A 26,611-nucleotide genomic window follows, 5' to 3' on the forward strand; every position below is an offset into this window, starting at 1 on the left:
CTCAACCCGGCGTTTTTTTGTATAATCGTTGGGCTCCGCTATCCTGCCCTTGGGCCGAATTAACGGGCCCGGCAAAATGAGGCCCAATTAGAAGCCAATAGCGCGCTGTTCTATCCGTTTGTTGGAACCAAGCCATCTCTTTCGAGTCTCGATTCGCTCGCTCGCTCAATCACTCCACTGTTTCTCTTCGTTTCTCTTTACAGAACGTCGGAGAGTTGATCATTGGCTGAACAGAACAACTCGACGCAACCTCCAAAAACCCTAACAATGGTGGTTTTCTGGCATTTCTCCACGCATTCGTAGACTCGTTCTTTCCCTCGAGCTCTATCGTCACCCATGGACTCCATTCTGGCATCCAGTCACTCCCCGCCGCTATTCCTGAATCAAATTCGAAGCGCTTCTCTCGCGCCATCTTCGAGAACCAGGCGTTTCAGGGTTCAGAGACCGAGCGCCTCAAAATCGCTCAAGTTTCAGTCGAGACCTCGACTCCGCGGACGTAGTTTCGTCGCGTTTTGCTCTTTGCTACCCGAAACAATCCCACGGATCGAGCCAGAGGGAAATTCGCTCAAATGCATCGCCAAACAGGTCGCCATGGCTCTGCTCTGCGTCGCAGTCGGTCTCGCTCCGATGCGGACGCTTCGCGGCTGCGCGATTGCCGCTCCGGCGGTGGCCGAAGCCTCGGAACGGAAGGAGAGAGAGAAGGAAGGGTCTAGTTACAGAGGTCACGAGTCCTCGGATTGCACGAGGAAACTTCTCGAGACGACGTCGCTCTTGCTCCGGAGCCTCGACGAGGCACGGGGAGGTAGCGGCGGAGAGAAGCAGGTGGCGGCGGCCATGGCTGCAGTGAAGGTGAAGAAGGCGGAGATGCAGAAGGAAGTCATGGACAGGCTCTACGCTGAGTTGAGTGAGATGAAGGAGGACAAGAAGAAGCTCAAGGCTCGGTTGGAGGAGATCATGGCGGAGGCGGAGAGTTTGGGGAAGGTGACTGGAAGCGAGTCCGAGAGAGAGGACAGACTGGGTCGGTTACAGGAAGAGCACAACTGGATAATGGAGAGAATCGGGGAGATCGATGATCGGATTATGAGGAGAGAGACGTCGACGTTTAGTTTTGGAGTGAGAGAGCTTAATTTCATCGAGAGGGAATGTGAGCAGTTGGTGCAAGGGTTTAAAAAAGAGATGAGACGCAAGGGTATGGACAGGTATGAGATATTGTAATTTCTATGAGGGAATGTGATTATATAGGATTTCGGCAATGCCTTGAACATGCAAAGATTTGAAACTGCTCGTCGAATCTAGTTTGTGTTATTAAGATACTCTTTCTTGCACAGTACGAACTGTTAGCATGACTACCATACGTTTTAGTTATATAGCTTTGTTTTATTTCACTTTTTTTTTTTTTCAATTTAGTATTTACATTGTGTGTATTACAGTGTGTTTTGTGTGAGATTTTTTGGAAAGCCATGTTTTTGTAGATGGTGTTTTCTTTTGTAGCAACTTGCTTTTTTAATTTGCTTGCTCTGAGCATCAGTCGTTGTTCTTTGGCAGTGGGATAAAGCCCCCTCTGACCAAGCTTTCTAAGTCCGATATTCAGAAAGATTTGGAGAGTGCGCAAAGAAAAAATTTGGAACATGTGATTTTGACCGATATTTTGGAAACCGATGATCTTGGAACTTCCTTGGGCAAAGATTCTGCTGATTTTGTGCAACGTATCAAGCAAGGTCTCAAAGATTCAAGGGAGATGCAGAAAAACACTGAGGCTCGAATAAGAAAGAGAATGAAGAAATTTGGAGATGAGAAGCGTTTCTTGGCAGCAACGCCAGAAAAGGAGGTTGTGAAGGGTTTTCCCGAAGTGGAGTTGAAGTGGATGTTCGGAGACAAAGAAGTCGTTGTACCTAAAGCTATTAACCTACACTTGTATCATGGATGGAAGAAGTGGCGTGAAGAATCCAAGGCAGAGCTGAAAAGAAAGCTATTAGAAGATGTTGAGTTTGGTCAACAGTATGCGGCTCAAAGACAAGTTGGGTTTTTTTTTTTTTTTTTTTTTTTTCTTTTTCCTTGACTGTGTACATATGTTTATTTGTTCATATGTCTAACAAATGGTTTTTTTACCCAGGAACATATTCTTTTGGATCGTGATAGAGTGGTCTCAAAAACTTGGTACAATGATGTAAAAAAAAGATGGGAGATGGATCCATTGGCCGTTCCCTTTGCCGTGTCCAATAAACTTATAGAATATGCCCGAATTAGACATGATTGGGCAGTCATGTATCTTGCAATAAAGGGGGATGAGAAAGAATATTGTGTTGACCTAATGGTGGGATTTATTTTGTGTCATTTCATGCCTGAGCAATTCATATTTTCTTGTTTTTAATCATGAATCATTATTCCAGGAATTCGAAATTCTTTATGAAGGTTTTGGAGGTATTGATGGGCTTTACATGAAAATGCTTGCATCTGGTATTCCGACCACGGTTCAGCTGATGTGGATTCCCTTCTCCGAGTTGGATATACGCCAACAGTTTATTTGGATTATATATCTCTCTCGCCAATGCTTGACTGCACTTTGGACTTCCAGTAGTATCACATATGTGAGAAGCTGGGTTTTTGAGAAGTTCAAAAATATAAATGATGATATAGCAATGATGATTTTGTTTCCCTTATTGGACACTGTGGTCCCCTATCAGGTGCCGATCACTTAGCTCATGGCTTATTATTGGTAAATTAGCTGTTTAATAAGTTCTAAATTGTCTTCTTTTTTCTTTTTCTTTTACTTCCAGTTGCGAATTCAGTTGGGGATGGCATGGCCTGAGGAAATATATCAAGCTGTTGACTCAACTTGGTACTTGAAATGGCAATCTGAGACAGAAATAAGTTTCCTATCCAGAAAAACGGAGGATGAATTCAATTGGTACTTCTGGTTTCTTGTGAGAAGTGTCATATATGGATATATTTTGGTTAATGTGTTCAATTTCTTAAAGAAAAGAGTCCCAGCGGTTCTTGGTCGTGGACCATATCGTGAAGATCCAAACCGAAGAAAGCTAGCGAGAGTGGTACTACTTTTCTCCTCATCTAATCCTACTCTTTACTTGTATACCGGTCAACTGATCTTGCTATCTTATCTTGCAGTTATACTACAACAAATTTAGGAAGAGGAAAATTATAGCTAAGAGAAAGGAAGGCTTTGATCCCATCTCACGTGCATTTGACCAGATGAAGGTTCCTTCCGGCAACTCGTTTGAAATTTTTTCTCCATATCAAACTGATGTTTTAATATACTAAATGGAAAATTGTTATGATGTGCAGAGGGTGAAAAATCCACCAATACCATTAAGTGAATTTGCTAGTATTGATTCTATGAGAGAAGAAATAAATGAAGTTGTGGAATTTCTACGAAATCCCCGTGCATTTCAAGAGATGGGTGCTCGAGCACCTGGGGTATGTTAATTAATTCTTCAAATACTTGGTAGGAATCATTAATTACATGGTTTCCCTATCACTTGTACATGTTTTGGTTATGCTTATCATCTCGAAATTACAATGCTAGCCTTTACATTACTTTTTCAGTAAATTAATGATGAGTATCGCTCAAGTGCAAAATTTTTTAATTCTGTTGATTACTAGAATGGCTGTTCAGTGAAAGGGCTTTTTTCCAGCATCTGACGAAGTTAATACTTTAATTATAGGGAGTTCTTATTGTTGGTGAAAGAGGCACAGGAAAGACATCTCTAGCACAGGCTATAGCCGCGGAAGCTAGAGTTCCTGTTGTTGAAATTAAATCTCAAGAGCTAGAGGCAGGATTGTGGGTTGGGCAAAGTGCATCAAATGTTAGGGAGCTCTTTCAAACAGCTAGAGATCTGGTTATCATCTTAACCCTGCTTCATTATGCTCATATTTATCCCGTATAATTAATTAAACAACTTGAGATCTGGAACGCTCAGGCTTCCTATCTTTCATTTACTTGAACCTATATCATGAGAATTTAGAGGGCTATTGCCGTCAAGGTTTTGAAAAAGAGCCGTGTAGAATCAAACTATGTCTTATTAAAATTTTGCCTGCTATCTTTATTCTGAGTGCTGTGATTTGATTTCAGGCACCTGTGATCATATTTGTGGAGGATTTTGACCTTTTCGCTGGTGTTCGCGGCACATTTCTTCACACTAAAAATCAGGATCACGAGGCTTTCATTAATCAACTTCTTGTGGAACTTGATGGGTAACTTACGGAATTTGATTGGGTCTAGAAAATTCTTCCGTTTTTCTTATCTACTTTGTTTTGTTTCATTTGTCATCTTAAATTTGTAAGTTACTAATGTAGTTGTAGAAGACATTTCCCCTCTGTACTAATTAGACTTACTATAGGTTTGAGAAGCAAGATGGTGTTGTCTTGATGGCTACCACTAGAAATCTACATCAAATTGACGAGGCTTTACAGCGTCCAGGTCGAATGGATAGAACATTTCATCTTCAGAGGCCAACTCAAGCAGAAAGAGAGAAAATATTACAAGTTGCTGCAAAAGAAACCATGGATGAAGAACTAATTGGTTTTGTAGACTGGAAAAAGGTAGTTTCTGGGTTATTTTCTAACAGTTGTCATGACCTCTGATGGGCTTTATAGAGTTGCATTCAAGGGATTCACACGTGTCTTTTGGTGTATCTCTTAGTAATATGTTGTTGCATCTGAGGTTTTTACTGTTGAAGCAGTAAGAATCTCATATTTTAATTCATTTCCGCTTGCGTATCTCCTGTCTCAGATCATGTTTAAGTAGTTTTGTTGATTTTTGTTTTACCAAAATGTCATTAACACAAAGCATATGTGCCTTTCAGGTTGCTGAAAAGACTTCTCTTTTGCGTCCTGTAGAATTAAAACTAGTACCGGTGGCATTGGAAGGTAGTGCTTTTAGAAGCAAATTCCTCGATACAGATGAACTTATGAGCTACTGTAGTTTCTTCGCGGTATGTAACATTTCGATCTCTGCTATCATTATTTACCAAGAAAACTACCGCAACATTTTTTTTCCCTTCTAAAAATTCCGTGGACAAAATTGAGCAACTAAATTGATTTGAGCATTGGACTCCACATTCGCATGTTTTATTCAATATTTTCTTTTCATTGTTCCATGGACGGTATTTTTTTCTCGCTTGCAGACTTTCAGTAACGCGGTGCCCAAGTGGGTACGGAAAACCAAGATTGTGAAAAAACTAAGTGCAATGCTGGTGAATCATCTTGGCTTAACACTAACTAAAGAGGATCTGCGAAATGTGGTTGATTTAATGGAACCATATGGTCAGATAACCAATGGAATAGAGTATCTCAACCCACCTCTTGATGTAAGATCCTAACTTTCACACTATTCAAGAGATTTTACTTTTATTATTAAAATTCTTATGTTGGAAACATAATCCTTCAAGCTCTATGGATTCAGATAATATAACTATCATGAATTTCATAATTTCCTAGTGGACGAGGGAGACCAAGGTTCCACATGCTGTTTGGACTGCTGGGCGTGGCCTGATTGCTCATCTACTACCTAACTTTGATGTTGTAGACAATCTATGGCTTGAGCCATTGTCTTGGCAGGTTCGTTGTTCATTATATACACACATGGCTGTATTGTTAAAGCGGGGTCAACCAGTATAAACAGCAAAAGTATGCCCTAGAAAGTTGGTATCTGTGCTATTGGGCGTCTTCGGATTCCAGGGCTTTTTATCCTGCTACTGGTTGCTAATTGTTTTTCAGCCTTCCATGTCCTCCAATTGGTTTCGAATTGATTTCATCCAAAATTACATAAATGACAAAGATCCGAGCTTTCCAAGAGGAAAAATCTAATGAACTTTATCACCATTATAGGGGATTGGGTGTACGAAGATCACTAAGGCGAAAAATGAAGGTTCAATGCATGCGAATCCCGAGTCAAGGTCGTACCTTGAAAAGAAGCTCGTATTCTGTTTTGGTTCCCACATTGCTGCACAAATGCTACTTCCATTTGGGGAGGAAAATGTGCTCTCTGCTTCCGAACTAAAACAGGCACAGGAGGTTGTGATGATCTAATTTATTTGTTGTGAACATAGATTATTCTTATCTACCACGCACTAACTTGCTTTTGTTTTATTTTATTCTATTTTATTTTTCTTGAAACAGATAGCTACGAGAATGGTGATTGAGTATGGCTGGGGACCCGATGATAGTCCTGCTATCTACTATCATAATAATGCGGTATTCTTCTGTCCCTATTTCATTTTTGTCTGTTTTTTCGTTTGTGCTAAATAGATAGAAATCGAAACAAAACATTGCAAATGCTGAACGTGATTTGATAATACAAACCGCAAGAGTCAAAGGTTACTGACTAGGGTTCATCTTTCTATGTTTGCTTACATATGATATTCTCTCATTGGCTCAGGGTACAGCTCTGAGTATGGGGAACAACTATGAACTCGAGATGGCAGAAAAAATTGAAAAGGTATCAACTTCTCAGGAATTGTTCATTTTTCCTTGATGAACCAAAATTGAATACATGAGTGGTCGATACGTAGCTGGTACCAGATTTCCAACATTATGAAATTTAACATTTTTTCCTTTTCACTTTCAGATGTACGATTTAGCATATTGCAAAGCAAAAGAAATGATGCAGAAAAATCGCCAGGTTCTTGAAAAAGTTGTCGATGAGCTACTCGAGTTTGAAATCTTGACTGGAAAGGTACAATAGTAGTTTGACTTTAAGTTGACTTGCGTCAATAATTTTATTTATGTCGATTTATATTCTGATCGATGCGTTTGTAAACTATGCAAATTTTATAAGAGAAATTGTTTTCACTTGTGTTGGCAGGATTTGGAAAGACTGCTTGAATCTAACGGTGGGATTAGAGAGAGAGAACCATTTTTTCTTTCTGGGGTTCAGGACGTAGAGGTGAAAAAAAATATATTATAAACCTCCCTGAGTAATCATTATGTAAAATACATTGTGTATGTCATCTCATTATCCTCCTTTCTTCTTTTTCTTTTAGCCATTATCTCGCAGCTTTCTTGATGGGGAAACTTCAGCGACTAATTTATTAAGCGGAGCAATGCAAGCGTAGAGAAATGTGGCGCCTTTAACCCAAGATAAAGATATGCATTTGGATTGAATGCCTTTAATTTATTTCTTTATTTAGAGAGCTTGCATTTATGCTGGTAGATAGATGCCAATTTTTTGTAAGCTTAGGAAATCATGTACATCAGGTATAGAGGCGCGATAGTTTCCGTTGAGAAGTGGTAACATTTTTCCTTCTCAACACTGTTGTTTGCTCTTGTTCTGCAACTCCTTTTGTATTCCCATTTTTACAACACATTGTAATTAGAATCCTTCATAGAATAAAATCATTATTAATATCATATATACCATATATAGTATTTGTCCTGTCAGATACAATTCTGATTTGTACGTGGACCTGAAAGCTATATGAAACATTTAATTTTTATTTATAGAATCATACGAACATTAAGGTATAAATTTTATACAGATATCCTACAGATACGACCCAACCGGAGCATTAACAACCGGCGAAGCGGTGAAGATTGGCGTGTCCTTTTGGGTCGCGCTCTGACAAACGCTTTTTCTTCTGGGCTTAGCCTCTCCGAGCATGGTGATCACGTCTCTCATGGAAGGCCTATCTTTGGGGAGTTTTGCGGTGCAGAGAAGCGCGATCCTCAGCACGAGAAGCATCTCCTCTTGGATGTGCTTGCACTGCCCTGCAATCTGAGGGTCGAGAGCCTCTTCTATGGCTCTCCGGCTTCTGATCCTCCTCCGAACCCACTCCACAATGTCCACCGACTCTCCGAACGCCGGGTCCAATGGAGTCCTTCCCGTCACGAGCTCCAAAAGGACAACCCCGTAGCTGTATATGTCGATCTTCTCGTCAACCTTCATCGTGTACCCATATTCTGTCGTCGTTCACAAGTCCCAAGGAAAAAGAATCACCCAGGTGACCAATCATAATAACACTACTAACTAACTACTAGGTAAAAATTTAAATAAATAAATAAATAAAAACCCCCGAGATCTAAACGTTGCTTACCGGGTGCAATATATCCATAAGATCCGGCGACCATGGAAACCGTCTCGTCCTTGTTAACCATCATTTTAGCCAGCCCGAAATCAGCAATCCTGGCATCGAGATTCGCGTCCAACAGAATATTATTGGACTTGATGTCCCTGTGGATCACCGGAGGCCGACAGTCTTGGTGGAGATAATGCAGCCCTTGAGCCACTCCGACCGCCACGTTGTACCTCGAAACCCAGTCCAGCAATAGCCTCTCCGATAGACTTCCGTGAAGAGCCGTCCCGAGATTCCCGTTCGGCACGTACTCGTAGATCATCATCGTGTCGCTCTCGTTGTGGAGGTACCCCAAGAGCCTGACTATGTTCCGGTGCCGGAGTTTCCCGAGGAGATTGACCTCGCTCAGGAGATCGTCGCCGGAGGAGGACTCTTCGATGTCCGACGAAGCTCCGACCGATCGCCACAGCTTCTTCACGGCCACGACGGAGTGGTGAGGCCGGTGAGTTTCGGCCTTGTAGACCGTCCCGGTCCCGCCGGTTCCGATGATGTTGGAGTCTCTGATCGATCCGAGGATATCGCTGCTCGTGAAGCTCAGTCTCTGGAACGCGACGAGCCTCCACGGCCATTCTTGGCTCTCCTTCTTGAACATGTCGCCGAAGAAGCTGTTGTAGAGGTACCACTTCCGGTACACCCATCTCCCGGCGAAGAAAGCTATCGCGACGGAGAAGATCACGGCGATCCCGACGATGAACCCTAGAGCGATGCGGTTCACTCGGTTTCTGTTTTTCTCGTCGTTTCCCGCCCGTTCCGAACTATTCAGAGGGTAACTTCTAGCGCAAGGCGGAAGAACGCCGCCGCAGAGCCCCGGGTTTCCGGTGAGCTCGTCGGGGTTTATGGAGATCAGAATCCCGCTGTGCGGCACCGGACCCTCGAGCTTGTTGTGGGAGAGGTTCAGGGTTTCCAACGCCGGCGAGGTTCCGAGACTCTCGGGGATTCGTCCGGAGAGAGAGTTCTCGGAGAGGTCGAGGATCGCCAGAGTGCGCATTGTCGAAATCGCCCCCGGGATCTCGCCGGAGAGGGAGTTTTTTCTGAGGCTCAGGCTCACGAGCTTCTCGCAGGAGGTGATGCTCTCCGGGATTTGACCGGAGAAGAAGTTTCCGGAGAGGTCGAGGACGGAGAGGGAAGGGCAGTCTTGGAATTGGTCCGGGATTCCTCCGGTCAGCTTGTTCGTCGAGGCCGAGAAGGTTTGGAGCTTCGGGAGAGAGAGGAGACCGGAAGGAACGGAGGAATCGATTCGGTTCGACGAGATGTCGAAGAACGAGAGCGAAGCGGACGATGAAAGGTCTGCCGGAATGTGGCCGGAGAGATTGTTCCTGGCCAATTCCAGCCTCTCAAGAATCGGAAGGCTTCCGAATCCGATCGGGATTGTCCCGGAGATCAGATTGCCCTGAATTCTGACCCGAACCAGCGAAGAACAGTTTGCCAGGCCCGAGGGAATTGGGCCGGAGAAGGAGTTGTTGAAGAGTATGAGCTTGGTGAGATATCCGGCATCGCAAAGACCCGTCGGAATCTCACCGGAGAAAGAGTTGGACGACACATCAAGCCACTTCAACGGAGAGTTTTTCCCGAGGTTTGCCGGGAGATTCCCGGAAAACGAGTTCTTCCATAGCTCAAGAACTTCGAGCTTCGCGAGCTCTCCGAGCTTCTCCGGGACCGAGCCGGAGAGATTGTTCGTCATCAAGTTCAAGAGCTGGAGACTCTTCAGCCCCGCAACCTCCTCCGGAATCTCTCCGGAGATCTCATTATCAGAGAGGTCCAGAAACTCCAGAGCCCCCGCGCCGCCGATATTCGGCGGGATCGTCCCGGAGAATCTGTTTCTGTACAGAAACACAGTCGAGAGGCGCCGGAGATTCCCAATCTGCGGCGGAATCGGACCGCTCAGGTTTCCGACCGCCAAATCGAGATACTCGAGCCTCGTCAGATTCCCGATCTCGGCCGGAATTTCTCCGTGGAACTCGTTGTAGCCGAGAATGAGAGTCTCCAGCGCGGAGAGCTCGCCGATCTCCCTCGGGATTTTCCCGGTCAAATTGTTCCCGGAGAGGCCGAGAAACCTCAGGCTCTTCAACCTCCGGTACGACATAGGAACCGAGCCCTCGAAGAAGCTTCCGCGGAAATCCAGAACCTCGAGAGCCGTCGCGTTGCCGAGATCCTCCGGCAAGAAACCCGAGAAGTCGTTGCTCGACGCGTTCAAGTACACCAGCGAGTTCGAATCCCCGAGCCCCGAAGGAAACTTGCCGAAGAAGCCATTCTGGCTCGCGTCGAACCGCCGGAGAGACGTCAGGCCGGCGAGAGTCTCCGGCAAGGGAGCCGAGAACTCGTTGAGGCTGAGGTCGAGGTCGGAGAGGAAAGCCAGTCCTCGGATCCGATCCGAGACCGTTCCGTTCAGCGTCTTGTTCGAGAGATCGAGGCTCTCGACGAAGCCCTCGGAGTTGCACCGGATTCCGGTCCATCCGCAGTGGTGGACCGACCCGGATTCTCGCCAGTCGCCGAGCCGGTTCTCCGGATCGACCAGCGACGACTTGATCGAGAGCAAGATCGAGAGCTCCTCTGAAGCAAGAGCAAGAGAAAGAGCGAGGAAATAATAATGGAAGACGAACAAGAACAACACAGATTTATTAGGCATTGTGTTGCTCTTCTCTGATCGTCTCTTTTGAGAGGGAAATATGAAATACGAAATGAGCCAGAGTGTTAACTATATATTGTGACACGTCAGGATTTAATTACTTAAACGGAAAAAAACAAATAATCATGAAGGTGATTGATTTGTTGGTTTTGATACGCAGGGTTTTATTGGGATCTGAACCAGCTAATTATTTGCGCTTGATGACTGTGGAAGTTTTGGAGTTATTGGAAATCTTGAAGACAGCAAAACATGGAGAGAATGTGTTTCCAGTGATCACTGATCATTAATATTCTTTCTTGTGTTTTACATCAGGTAAGCTATATAATTTGATTAATCAAGAGAGTCAACTCAGATGTGTTATATAATAATTTTATTGATTAAAAAAAAACGTTTGTGTACAGTACAAACCGACTGGTGATCATAATTCATTCTCGTATACTTCTTCATAAAAATATCTTTACTTTCATTGTGGAAGTGCATTAAATAGTAGCTCTTGCACATTTAAAATAATAATAAAAAAAAAAAAAACCTTTTTAACTTTTATTTTATAGTACATATTTAGATTGTAATATGTGGAAGAAAAAAAAAAGAATTATACGCTCTAACATTTTTTTAATCGTATAAATTTATGTAATTTTTTTAATCATATACTTCATTTTTTTTTTAATTTATGTAAATTTACCACCTCGTGTAACTTTGCAACTGAATTTCTACTAGAAAAGTTTTGTGAGACATGATATCGTAGATAACTGAAGAGATGTGAAATATTAGTTGACGGTTTTACAACATCATGTTTGTTCCTCAACCCTTTTTAAAGCTCATAACTTTTTTATATAAAGCTTGACATGTTGATCCTCCATATTTGGATTCATTTCAAGCAACACAATATCTCAAATAGATTCAAGGTATATTTGGTCATTGTGGTGAATATACCGATAGTTAAACAACCATTAATGTAGTAAAAAAAAGAAAAACATTCCTACCGGGTAAAGAATTCTAAGTTCCATTTTTTTAATGGTAATGTTTGTACGGATGCAATAATCAAAGGGACATAATAGAATCTATTCATGTTAGAGGATGAAAAGAAGCGAGATTTAAAACAAGAGACAACTTGGAACTTTCTCTATCACAGTCTATGGAGAGCGAGAGAGAGAGAGAGAGAGAGAGAGAGAGAGAGAGAGAGAGAGAGAGAGAGAGACAGGTAGATTCATATTTTAATTTTAAATTTGTGATTTATTAGGGATAGTTTAGTGAGAGAAGGGTTTTGCAACAATCATTGTCTTTGCCTCAAAAGAAGTTCGTTCGTGCCCAAAATAAAAAATAAATCCCTCACCATTTCCAAGCCTCCACAGAGGCTCACATGCACACATCTGTCTCTAATACAAATAAATTATTGTTATAAATATAAAAAAAAATCATACAAAATGAATGTAGATATCAATTAATATATGAGACTAGCCCTACCAAAGGGTAATAATTCAAAGCAATAAAAGAGGAGATGAAGTGTCTGGAGGCCATGTGAATTTGAAAGTCCAGCTTCCATTGGGAATGCCCTTAAAAGTCCCATTATATGTTATTAGTATTTCGCTAAAATAATGCTAAATGAGTGGGACCTTATTATATATGCATATATGTGTAAATCTTTGGCCATACTTTTGTGCTCAAATTTAGAGAAGATATTAGGTGCCCCACATGGCTTTATGCCAAAGCCAACTCTACTATCAATCAATCGATATTAATCTTTTTATCTTCATCATTTGAGATTGATGGACGAATCAATTTGTGGGAAGCATATGTTGATAATGATGGCATTTCATTTGATTCTTTTTGTTTGTAATGGATAATTGCAGAATCCATTTATAATTACACAAATTTACAGATTTGATACCCGCATTGAATCAATAATTAAAATGTAGTATATCGATAATAGTTTATTACATTTATGAATGGCAGATGAGAATGCCGATGAAAATCTATACGGTCAATTTTTTGCCTGAAAATTTCCGAAAATTTCCGTTGAAAACAATTGAACAAATAGTTCATGGGATTCTTCTTTCTCCGCGAGGATTTCGACAATCTTTTTACAACAAAATAATATCTTGCGTTCATTGATATCTACCGAGTAACAAAAAATAAAAAGAAAAGGGCAAAAATTAATTAGCTAGATGATCATCAGTGGTTGATGTGATCTGAGGTCAAATCTAATATAATATTATATATACACACACACACACACACACATATACTTACTCCAAACAAGTTCTTATTGATGATGACTAGGTATTGACTAATGACTATTAGAAAATTAATTAAACGTACAAACTATAACTAGCTATGTAATATTTATATACACATCTCTACAGTGATCCATTCATTCTCTTTGCTTTATAAACTTCATGGTGGAAATCAGTAGCAGAGAAAAGCCCTGGTAAATTTAGGTAAATATATGCATGCAATGATGTGGATATATAAAGACCAAATACACATTAATAATGTTGCCCACACCACACGTGTGGCTACTTTTTCATGACTACTCGCTTATGTACAATGCATCCACACGCTCCTTCTGGCCCATAGGATTGTTCTTCATGAAAGCGGATATATACGAATTTGTATATATCTATAAACTATTTTATCATTACGCGAAACATATCATATATGGCCATACACTAGTTTCATGAACACGTCTGTAGAAAATAGGATTGTGGGACCAATTGCTTTTTTTTTTCCTTTCTTTTTATCGGTTTCATAGTTCACACTTTAAATGCAAAAAAAAAAAAAAAAAAAAAAAAATCTATAACCATACAAAAACTGCACATCTCACATTTTTTTTGTTTGTGTGATAATAAACATGATCTTTGTTGCTCTTAGCTAGTATATTAATATCAAAATTATTGGTAGTAGTTTCCAATATTAAGTGGCATTGTTAAAAAAATAGTTCCATATCAACTAGGAAGGTCCTTTGGAACGTACTCGACCCAACAGCTTTGTAATAATGTCATTTTTTTTAAGGACGGTATACAATAATGACATGATCGAATGATATATACTCGTAATGCATCGGTAGTATTCATGATTCAGACTAGATGTAATTCAGAGAGAGACTATATTGTTGTATTTTTTATTATTTTTTTTTTAATTTCTTTCTTTCGTTACGTATATGGTGTACATGTAATTAGATTAGACATTTAAGCACAAATGAGACTGAAAGTCTTTGAATTGATTAGAGAGAGGAGACCTCCTGAAATAGAAATTATCTCATTGAGCCTTGTACGAAAGGACTAAATAAGTGATAAATTGACCAGAGAGAAATATATGGGGAGAATTATATTGTATAAAAGTTATTCAAAAAATTTAAGATGAAAGTCTAATTATATGGCAATGTTTATAGTTTTTATAAATTAAGTAAATATTTTCTTCTATTTTCTTTATTGAATCTAAAGATAAATCATAACTCATGATCCGAATACTATTTTTGACATATTTAGTATTCACGCGAAGTTCTCGACAAGTTTTTTTTTTTTTTTTTAATTATACTATAGTACGTAACGGTCTAGTTCTCATATAGTAAATCACTACTTTATCCATGTGAACAATAGAGACACTACACCATTTCAAATTTTGAAAAGAGAATAAAGTAAATTGCTCTATATTGTTTTTCATAAACTCATAGAACTATAAATTTATAACATTTATTGACAAATTGTAAATCGTCAATCCACTATATTACGAAGTCAGATGTTAATTTTATTGCTTGGGGTGAATTTTGAATATAAGTCATGTCCATTTTGTTTTCTAGTTGGCATCACGAAGACTATATAAAATAATTCTAGCTAAGAATTCTCTCTAAGATGAAATGGTTTTCACCTGGTTTATAAAACGGCTTAGAATTTGTTTATAGGTAATATAAAGATAACCAGTTCTTTCGTTTGTAACGTGAAACTCATAAGAAATGATTAAATTTATCAGAAACAACAAAGTGATATATAAATGACATTTAAAAAAAATGACATTTATCTCTTTGAATCCTCATGAGTGATAGAGAGAAGCTCAAAGATAGATAGAAACAATTTATGTATAATGAGAAATGTTTTTTTGAGGAAAATGTAATTATGAATGTGTTGAGAAGGGTTATTAATAGGAATATTAAGGGAATGTGCTTCATTGAAAGTGTTAACAAATGGTTCACTTAACGTATGTATGGCTTAAATCTTTTCCTTTGAATCGTCAAACTCGGGAAATTTGTCGGGCTTGGGATTGCCTTCAGCTTGTTCCATATACTCTATATGTAGCTATCCGCACCGGATCCTAATTCGGGTTGGGTCGTAACTTTGCCCGTCAAATGACATGTAGATATTCAAGGACACCTAATTGTCATTTTCCCCTTATAAAACGACAGAATTAATAAGAAACGACAATGATAACAAAACGACACATTATGGGGAAAATGCATTAATGCTCCCATTTCTCTTTGTTACGACATCAGTCTGTTTTTTTATGCGACATCAGACTGCAAAGTACATTTGGATAGAAAACGACACCGATTCGTAAAACGACATTTAGGTACAAAACGACACCAATTCGTAAACGACATTTAGGTACAAAACGACACCAAATCCTAAAACGACATTCTGGTACGGAACAGTGTAGACTTTTAAACCTCCCATGCATTAAACACAATCTCAAACCAATTTACACAAATTCACCACTAACAGACTAATTTCATTGAACTGCTTATCTGGGGTGCATAAACACAAGGCAGTTAGATAGATTAAGTCAACTAGCTAATGAGGAAATTAATTAGAGCCATGAAGATATGGTGAATATATTAATTACTACTGCTTTTGTGAAAATATGTATTAACTACTTATTCCATTTAACCTTTCTATCATTGACCGCAGATATCATATTTTCATCAGAAGAAAGATATGTGAAATTAAGTACAATATTCATAATTTATCAAAAGATCAACTTTGATAAAAAAAAAAAAAAAAAAAAAAAAAAATCATCACTCTATAAAACAAACAGCGGCTGAGAGATTTATATATATATATATATATATATATATATATATATATATATATAAAAGAATAAAATGAAATATGATTATTTATTGATTAATAAATTGTTATACAAGATGTATCTGGAGTTTACAGACTATGTCGATACTCTAAATTTTCCTCAACCAAAACGAAATAGAAATTAAGAAGGAAAAAAAACAAAATTCATTAAGAGCCAAGAAATTAGACTTGCCGAGAGGTTTTAGAAGCCCAAAATGAGCTCCTTTACTTCATATAAGTTTTCCTTCAGGATTTTTCGAAAATGGATGTCCTTCTGAGAATTGGAGACAAATGAGGTCACTGAACCTTAGAATAGACATAGTCAATATATATATATATATATATATATATATATATATATATATATCCTCAACTTAATATAGTTAATAATGCAAGATTAGTAGGGATTTTTGTGGTAGAGTGTTTGGCATTCTTTCATCATATTTATAGGTGAGGTCCGGAACTGAAATTAGGTTTTGACTTTATTAAAAATATAAACAATAAATAAAAGCGATGAGGTGTAAATGTATGTATAGTTGCAAAAAGACAAATAAAAGCCGATTTTCAGGTCACTTCTTTCTTTCTGAAATATTATAATTATATTAAACGTAAAATATTATGGTATATAGATCTAAAAAAATATCCTTGTGAATCTTTCGTGATTCATGTAAGGAAAAAGATTCTGAGCGAGAGGAAAAAAGATTCATTTTTATCCTTAAAGTTGTAAAATTACTTTGTTTACTATATAGCTCTTTAGCTTTGATAATTGTTGTCCACTAACTAGAAGAAAAGCAAAGAAAAAAGTAATCTGGTTTATGAATTATATGATCAGCTAACACGTATAGCGCCAAAAAAAAAAAAAAAAGCTCATTTATAATTTTATTCCTTTTAATTACAGCACGGAAAAAGAATGTAATAGTGAATTAAAGGAAAATAAATTTTGTTCCTTTAGCTTGAACGATAATTTGATTTTTTTGTCAAGTAAAGGAAAAGGATAGCTATTTTTTCTTTTCTTTTTAGAAGAGAAAGTTTAAAGAAGCTTAAAACTTAGTCTTCATTATGTAGATAAATTTCACCATCAATTAGTCACTGATAAAATATCCTTCTTGGTGAATAGATTGTTAAATAAATAACAAAAAATAGACATTCAAACTAATTAATTTACAAAATAATTAAGGTTTTAAGTTGTTAACAACAAATTTAAAGTTGTAATCGTATATAAATTTATATGTATGTTCAAAATATCTATTGATGTATGCGATTTTTTTTTTATTATTTTAACTATTTTGCTCATATTTTTTTAATGAATTATTTTGAATATTTTGTTAATTTTAGAAAATTATTAACTATTTTATAAATTAAGAAATTTTAATTGGCTTTTCAGTTTTAACACCCTAAATAACATTGTATAACATCTCCCTAAAAGAAATGTCAAGTTGACTTATTTACACTAATTAAATTAATTGATAGCTTCATATTAGTGGGGTTGATCTTATCTACGATTAGCAAAAAGTGAGAGTCTCCAGAAACATTTTTTTTGAAGTCTTCGTTTAAGGAATGTCACTTTATTAATTTTAATTAGGTAGGAAATTAAGTGCTTAGCCAACTAAGGTTTGTCTATAAATTTGGTAGCTTAGAATAATTTCAATCTGAAATGGAAATAGTTTCGAGTTTAATAATGTGGTTCCTACTTCTTGACAAGTCCTTTTCGTTAACACTTGTTTTTTTTTTTCTTACCACATTAATTGAATTGACTCTACACGTCGCTTTAAATATATACCATTGCATGATAATTGACAACAAAAAAAAAAACAGATATTTCTTAACCTAACCAAAATTATCTGTAGAGAAAATCAGCTAATGGAAAATAAATAATGAAATAAAAATTAAAAAGTTAATTCCAAATAATAATAATAATATCCATTTACATGTTATGATTTATTGTTTATAAAAATAACAATAATTATCTGTACATATAAAATATATCACGTCTCTTTCATCTTTTTCTCTTAAGCCATCTCCAACCGATCACTCTATTTCTCACTCTATTTTTCTGTAAACAGTGATTTCTCTCCAACTGAACTCTATTTTCCACTCTATTTTTTCCCCATTTATTTCCTATTTATACTTATACCCCTATAGTTTTTATTATTATTACTAATTAGATAACTTAGAAGAATTATGATAATGAGTAAAATATTACTCTATAAATTAATTATAATTATAAATATAAATACACATTAAATAAAATAAAATTTTATTTAATAAAAATCACAACACAAAAAATAAAATACAACACAATACAATTAAAATAAAAAAAATTACAACACAACTCAATTAAAATAAAGTAAAACAAACTACAACACAACAAATAAAAGTAACTTTAACACAAACAATTATGACTCGGAATTAGAATACTCTTCCCACAAGTGCTCAATCAATGCATTCCGAAGTGCGATGTGTGCATCTTTATCTCTTATTTGTCTATAACGATTAACGAATTGCTCAAATCTTGTGTCATCATCCCCCACCATTTCAACATTCGCTGGTGGTGTTTCTCCCGCAACTCTTATTGGAGCACTAAGATCTCGTTCATCTTCAATTATCATGTTATGCATAATTATGCATGCAGTCATTATATCTTGTAAGACGTCTTTTCTCCAAAATCGTGTCGGTCCGGCAACAATTTCAAATCGTTGTTGGAGAATCCCGAATGCACGTTCTACGTCTTTTCTGCAAGCTTCTTGCTTCATTGCAAAATACTTTTTTTTTTGCCACGTGGCTCTCGGATAGTTTGCACGATGGTTGACCATTTTGGATATATACTATCAGCCAAATAGTAACCCATATTATACTATATTCCTTGTATGACATAATGGGCAGGAGGAGCGATACCTTGAGTGAGATTGGAAAATAAATGGGAAGAATCTAGCACATTGATATCATTATTGCTCCCTGGCATACCAAAATAAGCATGCCATATCCAAAGATCATAATCTGCTACAGCTTCAAGTATAATAGTAGGCTTTCCACCGCGACCCGTGTATTGGCCGGCCCATCCAGTGGGACAATTTTTCCATCCAGTGGGACAATTTTTCCATTTCCAGTGCATACAATCTAAACTTCCTAACATTCCTGGAAAACCACGTTGTTGACCAACATGCAGAAGTCTAGCAATATCATTGGTTGTTGATGATCTTAAATATTGCTAAGAAAATACCTCAACGATTGCCCGGCAAAACTTCTTCATGCTTTCAATCGCCGTTGACTCTCCTATTTTGACGTACTCGTCTGTGGCATCTGTCGGAACACCGTATGCCAGCATCCGAAATGCAGCTGTTATCTTTTGAAGGGGTGACAAACCAAGTTTGCCGGCGCGATCCACCCGTTGCTCGAAGTAGTTGTCATGACCTTGAACAACATCCTTTATGCGGAGGAATAATGAGCGAGACATCCGATATCTCCGACGGAACATGGCTTCATCATACATCGGGGTTTCTGAAAAGTAATCATTGAATAGTCGACGGTCTGCACTCACTCGATCACGGTTGATGAAAGCACGTCCTGGCACTGAGCCTCCCGCTCTCATGTCTACTTGGCTTGAATGTTGACGGATAAGCTCTGTAATCAAGATATTGTTGTTGATGATAGCACGAGTTATGGCCTCCTCCTCTTCATCCAAACTAGTAATGAAATCGTCATCCGAGCTTGAAGACGACGAGGACCAATTAGTATTCATTTTGGGAGATAAAATGAGAGAATGTGTATTATATTCAGAATAGAATGAGTGTGTGTATTAAAACTCATGATAGAATTGGTATTTTATAGAGAAAAAGTTAATGATAACGCTGAGAAACGAGTTGAGAAACGTGAGAATCTTGTAAGTGAGTAGTCAAATCGCGTCAGAAGGAGTTGAGAAACGTGAGAATCTTGTAAGTGAGTAGTCAAATCGCGTCAGAATGAGTTGAGAAACGTGAGAATCTTGTAAGTGAGTAGTCAAATCGCGTCAGAATGAGTTGAGAAACGTGAGAATCTTGCTATAAATATTTCCTTCATAAGTTGTAATTTCACCACATCACTCACCTTACTAAAAAAAATGTCTAGAGCTTCTAATTACTCTCGAGATGAAGACAAACTCCTTTGTAGGGTTTACATGGAGATTTCGCAAGACCCAATCATCGGTATATACCAATCATCCGATCAGTTTTGGACTCGTGTTGCGGAAGCTTACAACAACGGCAAAAGTCCGGATTCAGAGATGCGTTCGACGCGATCAATCCAGTGCCGTATTCAAGTGATTGAGAAAGCTACAAGGAAGATGCATGCATGCATTCGACAAATTGAGAATAGACACCCAAGCGGTGCTTCAACTGAAGATATTGTGAGTAATATAGTTTATTATTTTCTCACGATTAGATTTTTACTTAACCATTGTTTTATCAACTTTTAGATGGATCAAGCTAAAGTATTGCTTTCACAAGATGAAAAATTCAAGAAATGTTGGAAGTTTGATCATGTGTGGAACATTATTAAGAATTTTGAAAAATTCCAAGATGGAGCCTCAAGTGCAAGACAAACATCTCGAGGTTCATCTTGCCCACAAGAGTCAGAAAATCCAACTCCTGAATCTGCTAGACATCCATCTCCTCCTGAGCGGCCGATTGGGGTGAAGAAAGCCAAATTAAAAAAAAAAGTGGATGATGGAATAATGTCTAGAATTAGTGGTATTGAGGAAGGAAATAAAGAACTTCTTGAGCAATTGAAGAAGACAAGTGTTATCAGGCAACGCCACTTGGAATTGAAAGAAATCAAGGAAGAAAATAAAATATTGTTCCGGGATTTAAGTTCAATACCAGATCCACAGGTTCGGGCATATGTTCAAGCCGAACAAGCGAAAATTATGCAAAAGAGGCTTGAACAACAACAATCCCATGCACCACCTCCGACTTCTGATTCATATTCTCAATATTTTACCGGTCTCGGGGGATCCGGCACCAATCTTCCAGAATATTAGTTTATCTATTGTTATTTTATTTTGTTGCATTGTGTTTTTAATGTCTTTTGAGTTTTTTTGTTGACTTTCTTCTAAATTGCTAATGTAATTGTGTTTGGTATTAGTTGATTATGACAGTTTTAATATTATAATTTTCTTGCAATGTGCAAATATCATTGTTGTATTTTAAAATATTGTTGTCTTTTAAATTATGCACAATAATAAATTTTATATAAATTAAATAATTTTAGGAGTAAATATTAAGTAATTATATACAATTTGGGCATTTGGGTAAATTTTAAAACCTAAAAGAGAAAAAAAAAAAAAAAAATTAGCGCGTAAACAGTGCAGCGCTACAAATAGCGCTGCACTGTTGGGAAATAACTTCCCACGCTAATATAGCGTAGCTTATTGCGCTCCAGTGGGGGCACTAGCGCAATATTAGGGAGGTTATTGCACTCCACTGGAGAAGCTCTTAATAATATTGATTTTAATTTCTACTTCTCTTCTTTTTATTTCTTGTTATTCATTACTTCCAGGTGTTATAGGTTTCATTTCTATACATTCAATGAGATAGACAACATAACCAAATTCATAAGTTATTAAAGAGCAAACTAATTATAGAATAAAAGAAAATGCTTTTAATAACATTCTGTCAGAATTTAGCTCATGAATTCAATTATCTCTCTTTTCGTTATCTCACTGCGCATTTGGAAAGTCTCTAAGGCTGAAAACCGAGGATGGGAATATGGTTGACCCAAAATTGACATAATAAAGATTGTCCAACCTCATTACCAAAAGAGGGGGAGCTTTGCCTATATTAATTATCAAGATCCGGTTACCCAAGTCAGAAAGATTTTAAATAAATAAAGCGAGGATCCATATAATTTTTCACAAAATTGGAAAATTTTACACTGTAATTGTATCCAATTCCCATTACGCTTCTTATTCTGTGTCGTTTTACGGGTTTATGATCGTACGTCGTATTAATCTTGTTGTCGTTTCTTAGATGATATTTCCCAACCAAGTATTGGGGTTTTAACGTATTTTACTGTGAATAGAGGGCCTTATTTGCAAATAGTTACTTGTACTATCATAGACCCCAACGCAGTTTGATGTTTTGGTTCTCTTCGCAGTTCGAAATTTAGCCTGAAATAAAGTCTAAAAAGGTCAGAGACGGCGCTCAAAAATCAATGATGAGAATCACTTGCTTTCCAACTTTATTAGCCTTTGAAATCTGAGATTCCAAATTGGATTTCTAGAGACTCAGAATCCCTAAGTTATCGGGGAAAAATTCAGGGTTGCCGATAAGGAAAGCCAAAGCAATACGAAGAAAGCTATAATGAGATTACGAGCTTGGTTCGCTCTTCTAGCGATCGCTCTGGTTCTGATTCCACGGAGTTTCGTGCTCGGATCGTCGCGTCAGACCACGGAGGAGGCTTACGTCACTCTACTATACGGCGATGAGTTCTTGCTGGGCGTTCGAGTGCTCGGGAAGTCGATTCGTGACACTCGATCCACCAAGGACATGGTGGTTCTCGTCTCCGACGGCGTTTCCGATTTCGCCACGAGACTCCTCGAGGTCAGTTTTGGAAATCAAGCTCTGTGATCTGTATCTGAAATTCGTGGTTTTGATTGTAGATAAGTTGGGTTTTTATTTTGGATTATGACTGATTATTATTTTGTGTGTGTGTGTGTGTGTGTGTGCGCTGTAATGTTGCTTAGGCTGATGGATGGATAGTGACGAAGATTACTTTATTGGCAAACCCAAATCAAGTAAGGCCTAAGAGGTTTTGGGGTGTCTACACAAAGCTGAAAATCTTCAACATGACTGACTACAAGAAAGGTAAAAAATTGCTATTTTTTTTTAATCTCAGCTGTGTTGATTAATTGGTGGCGATGTGTTACAAGAAAATGCATGGATAAGAAATAACTGAGATGCTGGTTTTTGAATCTGGTTGCAGTTGTATATCTCGATGCGGATACCATTGTGGTAAAGAGTATTGAGGATCTTTTTCAGTGTAGGAAATTTTGTGCTAATTTGAAGCATTCCGAGAGAATGAACTCTGGAGTTATGGTGGTTGAGCCATCTCAGAAAGTTTTCGATGACATGATGAGACAAGTGAACACTTTGGAATCGTACACCGGAGGTAAAAACTAGTATTTCCTTATTTCTGTTACATAACTGGCATGAAAAGAATTCAGATTCTCCGAAGAAAAGTTGTTGAAAACTTTATAAAACACCTATTGCAAGCAATTGTGTCATTGTTACCGTCTCTTAAACTTTTCTGTACGGCGTCGATCTTTTCTTGCAGGGGATCAAGGGTTCTTGAATTCATATTTCAAAGGATTCGCCAATGCACATGTTTTTGAGCCGAATTCGACCCCAGAGAGTTCTAGGCCAGTTCCGGAAATGGAGCGGCTTTCCACTCTTTATAATGCAGATGTTGGGCTTTACATGCTTGCTAACAAGGTACTTATCTTCAGTTTGATAATATTCATTTTTGCTCTGTTTTATGTTGTAACTGTACTAATAACTTTTTGTTTTGTTTATATATTTTATGTTCCTAATGTAGTGGATGGTGAATGAGAGTGAGCTTCGTGTTATTCACTACACGCTTGGTCCTCTTAAACCTTGGGACTGGTGGACATCTTGGCTTTTGAAACCCGTTGATGTTTGGCAGGTAAAATCTTTCATTTTTCTTGATTTCCCTTGATTATTGTTCTTTTGGAGGTGGACTTTGCTCTGTGTTCATGACATGCTGTTCCTCATTTGGTAATAGAAGAAAATGACAAACGTCTTTGGCTTGTTTTGATTTCCTTGGACATTTTTTTTCTTTCTTCCCTCTATATCACTGACTGTGTGTCTCTGTATGGCTTCCTTGTTTCTCTAACTTTGTAGAACGTTAGAGAACAGCTTCAAGAATCCCTTCCGGGAACTGGAGGAGGAAGCAACCCAAACGATTATATTCTCGTCAAGTTTCTCTCTTTTGTACCATTTTGCGCCCTCGCCTTTTGTTACTATCGCTCGATCGTTCAGGTCAGCGTTTCGAAAACCACGAAAGCCTCGATCTAGAACTAAAAAAATCGGATCACAACGCAGCCTTACTGACGCCTCATTTTCGCTTGCAGTCGCGTGAGCTCTTGAACTCCTTGTGTAGAGGTTCGTTATGCGACCATGTCAGACATCTTTACTACAAGATCAGATCTGCCGGAACGGTCCCATATAACAGCGTCACTACATCCACTACCACTAGTCCAAATCACCAAGTAATTTCTTTTACATGTTATGTATATCGCCTTTGTTATGTTAAGAAATAAAAATGATATTTATCGCCAGTACTATAAATATGGTCATTCTTCTGCAGCAAAAGGTGCCTTTTTACTTAGGAGGGGTTTCTGTCATCTTCTGTTTCATGTTTGTTTTGGTTGCCCTTGCACTTTCTCTTGCGATCGTGCCCCAACAAGTGATGCCGTGGACTGGTTTGCTTTTGATGTACGAGTGGACATTCACGATCTTCATTCTACTCTTTGGAGGCTATCTCCATCTTGTATATCAGTGGGGAAGAAGAACCTCGCTTTATTCGGGTCCTGTTTCTTCGCACTCTGAACCCCTGGATTACGATTCTGGGAAAGGTATTGTGTATATTTCCTGTACATATATCCATTTCTCAAGCTTCTTAACACGATTATATTAATCATTCTACGAATTCGGTTGATTTTGGTGCAGGCCATCAGCGTGCTTCATCGTCTTGTGACCTATCCACGTGCTATTATGGACTGGGAATGGCGTTTTTGGCCATCATCGCTCCTGCTATGCCGTGTTTACTAGGAATTACGGCTTTGTTTGCAAGGTGAGCTGGGGTTTTTTTTGTTTTGTTTTGCCGTGTATGACTTTTGAGTTCATTTTTAGGGAATGGGTGTGAACAATCATTTATTTATTATAGTCTTTTGCCCTTTAAAATTAAAACAGATTGGCGTTGATGGTCGCTGGAGGTTTGATCTTGGCGTCTTTCATGACATATGCTGCCGAGCATCTTGCAATTAGATCGTTCTTGAAAGGCTTTGAAGACCCGCGAAGCAGGACCACGTGTTTGGCGTGTTGAATCGATGATCTAGTTCCTAACTTTATCCTTTTTCCCTCTTCATAAGTTAACTCTTTTTTTTTTTTTTTTTTCGTGTAAAGTAGTGAGGAATTTATGTTTTCTTTTAATATTCTTTTGACAGATTTTGATAGTTTTATCAAATTTCTATACGAGTGAAGAAGTGGGAAATCATATCAACTGCCATTACCATCCACACACCTTTCTCGGTCATCTTATAACTTGTGCACGAAAATGATGGTTTCAAATCCAGGATCCAACATCTTTTTGGAAAAGTAACAGAGTAATATCAAAACGACATGTATTTTTTATTTATTTATTTATTATTATAAAGGATACTGGATTGTCTCTCAGCTAAAGTGATGTATTTCGTTCGAGGAATTAATCTCCCCATTTATAGTGATAGGCTTTCATTTCATGGTTGTCATTCGTTCTCAAACTTTATGTGTAATTAAATATGAAATTTAGAATCGGGTTTGTTAATGGACTCAAAACGGGACATAAAAGTCAATCACGTAAAAAAATGGGACAAATCTGTCCAAAACCCGGGTTGACGCTTGAGAAAAAGAACTGCGTTTGGTGAACCGATGGAATCACAAGTTTCAGAACCAAACTAGCATGTCGTATAATTTCGTGTGTCGTTTTTAACCCGAGAAAGATGGTCAGACTGCACATAAACGAAGTATAACTTACGTTATGTCGGATTAAAAATAACTTGTAGTTGGTATAACTAATGCGTACTTGACAATAACACAACTATCTTTACCTCCGACCAACGATTATTAAGGATGTTTATATTTTTGTTTTTTATTTTTCCTGAAAATGACTAATGTACGTAATACACTTTTTTTAATATTCGGACAGCCGGCCAAATGAACATGGATATACATATTAACATATAAATACGCACCACGCACGTACATATACACAAAACGATAAAAAGAGTGACGACAGTTCAGTTAGCAGGATATATATTTTTCAATATCACCTATAAGTACAACCTCATGGATATATATATATAGATAATAGAATTCGACAAATGGTGTTGGACCAGACCTTATTATTGCAAATCGATTTCTCTACAATAGTTCGTTGTCTCGCCAATTATTATATAGGACCCCATAGTTTATGATAAATATCTCGATCACATATGAAATGAAATGCTGAATCGAATATATCCATTCTATCTGTACGTACATATATCAAAGAAAAATTATGGATCCAAAAATTGGGTCTCTCTTAATTTTGTTCAAGAGATTGGTCCAATTTAAATCTCTTAGAGATTGGATTGGAAGGTTATTTTTATTTATTTAATTTTTATTGGGTCTTTTTATTTCCTCGATCGAGAGCGCGGTTTCTATATTTTCTTTATTCATTTGTGGTGATGAATGATTAAAATATAGGGTTATTAAGTTATATAGTCACACGGTTGGGATATAGCCCACATTTGGTTAATTTTTTGTAAATAGCCAAGTTAACTTATTAACGGATTAGTAAAAAACTTATTTAACTCAGCCAAACATGTATAAAAGGTAGTTAATAGGCTGCTACGTATGCAAGTTGGCTATTTACAAAGTATTTACTAAAAGTTGGCTAATTTACAATTCTTATAGTTTAGGTGACTTACGTACCCAATTTTTTGTTAAAATATCGATACCGATATCGAAGTTTTGATTTTATTTATATATCGACTATCGATTGGTATCCTACAAAAATATACATACAGTCGATAATATCGA

At 37.8% G+C, this 26,611-nt stretch overlaps 4 protein-coding genes across 5 annotated transcripts; 3 read left to right on the forward strand and 1 right to left on the reverse strand.

Annotated features, from left to right (window-relative positions):
• Positions 1 to 142: 142 nt before the first annotated feature.
• Positions 143 to 7,386, forward strand: EMB2458 (FtsH extracellular protease family). The gene is made up of 19 exons (XM_089630064.1): positions 143 to 1,199; positions 1,546 to 2,017; positions 2,114 to 2,314; positions 2,391 to 2,684; positions 2,778 to 3,050; positions 3,127 to 3,216; positions 3,304 to 3,435; positions 3,684 to 3,857; positions 4,091 to 4,212; positions 4,359 to 4,560; positions 4,824 to 4,952; positions 5,145 to 5,327; positions 5,458 to 5,577; positions 5,848 to 6,033; positions 6,139 to 6,213; positions 6,398 to 6,457; positions 6,587 to 6,694; positions 6,824 to 6,904; positions 7,002 to 7,386. The coding sequence occupies exons 1-19, from the start codon at positions 337 to 339 to the stop codon at positions 7,071 to 7,073; spliced, it is 3,837 nt and encodes a 1,278-aa protein (XP_089486190.1). The 5' UTR covers positions 143 to 336; the 3' UTR covers positions 7,074 to 7,386.
• Positions 7,387 to 7,432: 46 nt separating this feature from the next.
• On the reverse strand, positions 7,433 to 19,515 carry LOC149382407 (Leucine-rich receptor-like protein kinase family protein). The gene is made up of 3 exons (XM_089601491.1): positions 18,997 to 19,515; positions 8,052 to 10,740; positions 7,433 to 7,917 (listed from the first exon to the last, which is right to left on the reverse strand). The coding sequence occupies exons 1-3, from the start codon at positions 19,513 to 19,515 to the stop codon at positions 7,502 to 7,504; spliced, it is 3,624 nt and encodes a 1,207-aa protein (XP_089457617.1). The 3' UTR covers positions 7,433 to 7,501.
• A 335-nt stretch (positions 19,516 to 19,850) lies between these two features.
• Positions 19,851 to 20,884, forward strand: LOC149382408 (uncharacterized). The gene is made up of 2 exons (XM_089601896.1): positions 19,851 to 20,157; positions 20,227 to 20,884. The coding sequence occupies exons 1-2, from the start codon at positions 19,873 to 19,875 to the stop codon at positions 20,788 to 20,790; spliced, it is 849 nt and encodes a 282-aa protein (XP_089458022.1). The 5' UTR covers positions 19,851 to 19,872; the 3' UTR covers positions 20,791 to 20,884.
• Positions 20,885 to 21,880: 996 nt separating this feature from the next.
• On the forward strand, positions 21,881 to 25,225 carry PGSIP6 (plant glycogenin-like starch initiation protein 6). Of its 2 annotated transcripts, XM_089601864.1 has the most exons (11): positions 21,881 to 22,351; positions 22,495 to 22,615; positions 22,734 to 22,919; positions 23,085 to 23,242; positions 23,346 to 23,453; positions 23,672 to 23,809; positions 23,902 to 24,039; positions 24,138 to 24,405; positions 24,500 to 24,623; positions 24,743 to 24,887; positions 24,997 to 25,225. In XM_089601864.1, exons 1-10 carry the CDS (start codon positions 22,112 to 22,114, stop codon positions 24,873 to 24,875), a joined length of 1,614 nt encoding a protein of 537 aa, XP_089457990.1. In that variant the 5' UTR covers positions 21,881 to 22,111; the 3' UTR covers positions 24,876 to 24,887; positions 24,997 to 25,225. The 2 variants fall into 2 exon arrangements, with proteins under 2 accessions (XP_089457990.1, XP_089457989.1); XM_089601863.1 differs by having other exon boundaries at positions 24,743 to 25,225.
• Positions 25,226 to 26,611: the final 1,386 nt, after the last annotated feature.

This window comes from Urtica dioica, chromosome 11 (genome assembly GCF_054948205.1).
Source record: "Urtica dioica subsp. dioica isolate 48M chromosome 11, U.dioica_male_clone48M_v1_H2, whole genome shotgun sequence".
NCBI classification, from domain to species: Eukaryota; Viridiplantae; Streptophyta; class Magnoliopsida; order Rosales; family Urticaceae; genus Urtica; species Urtica dioica.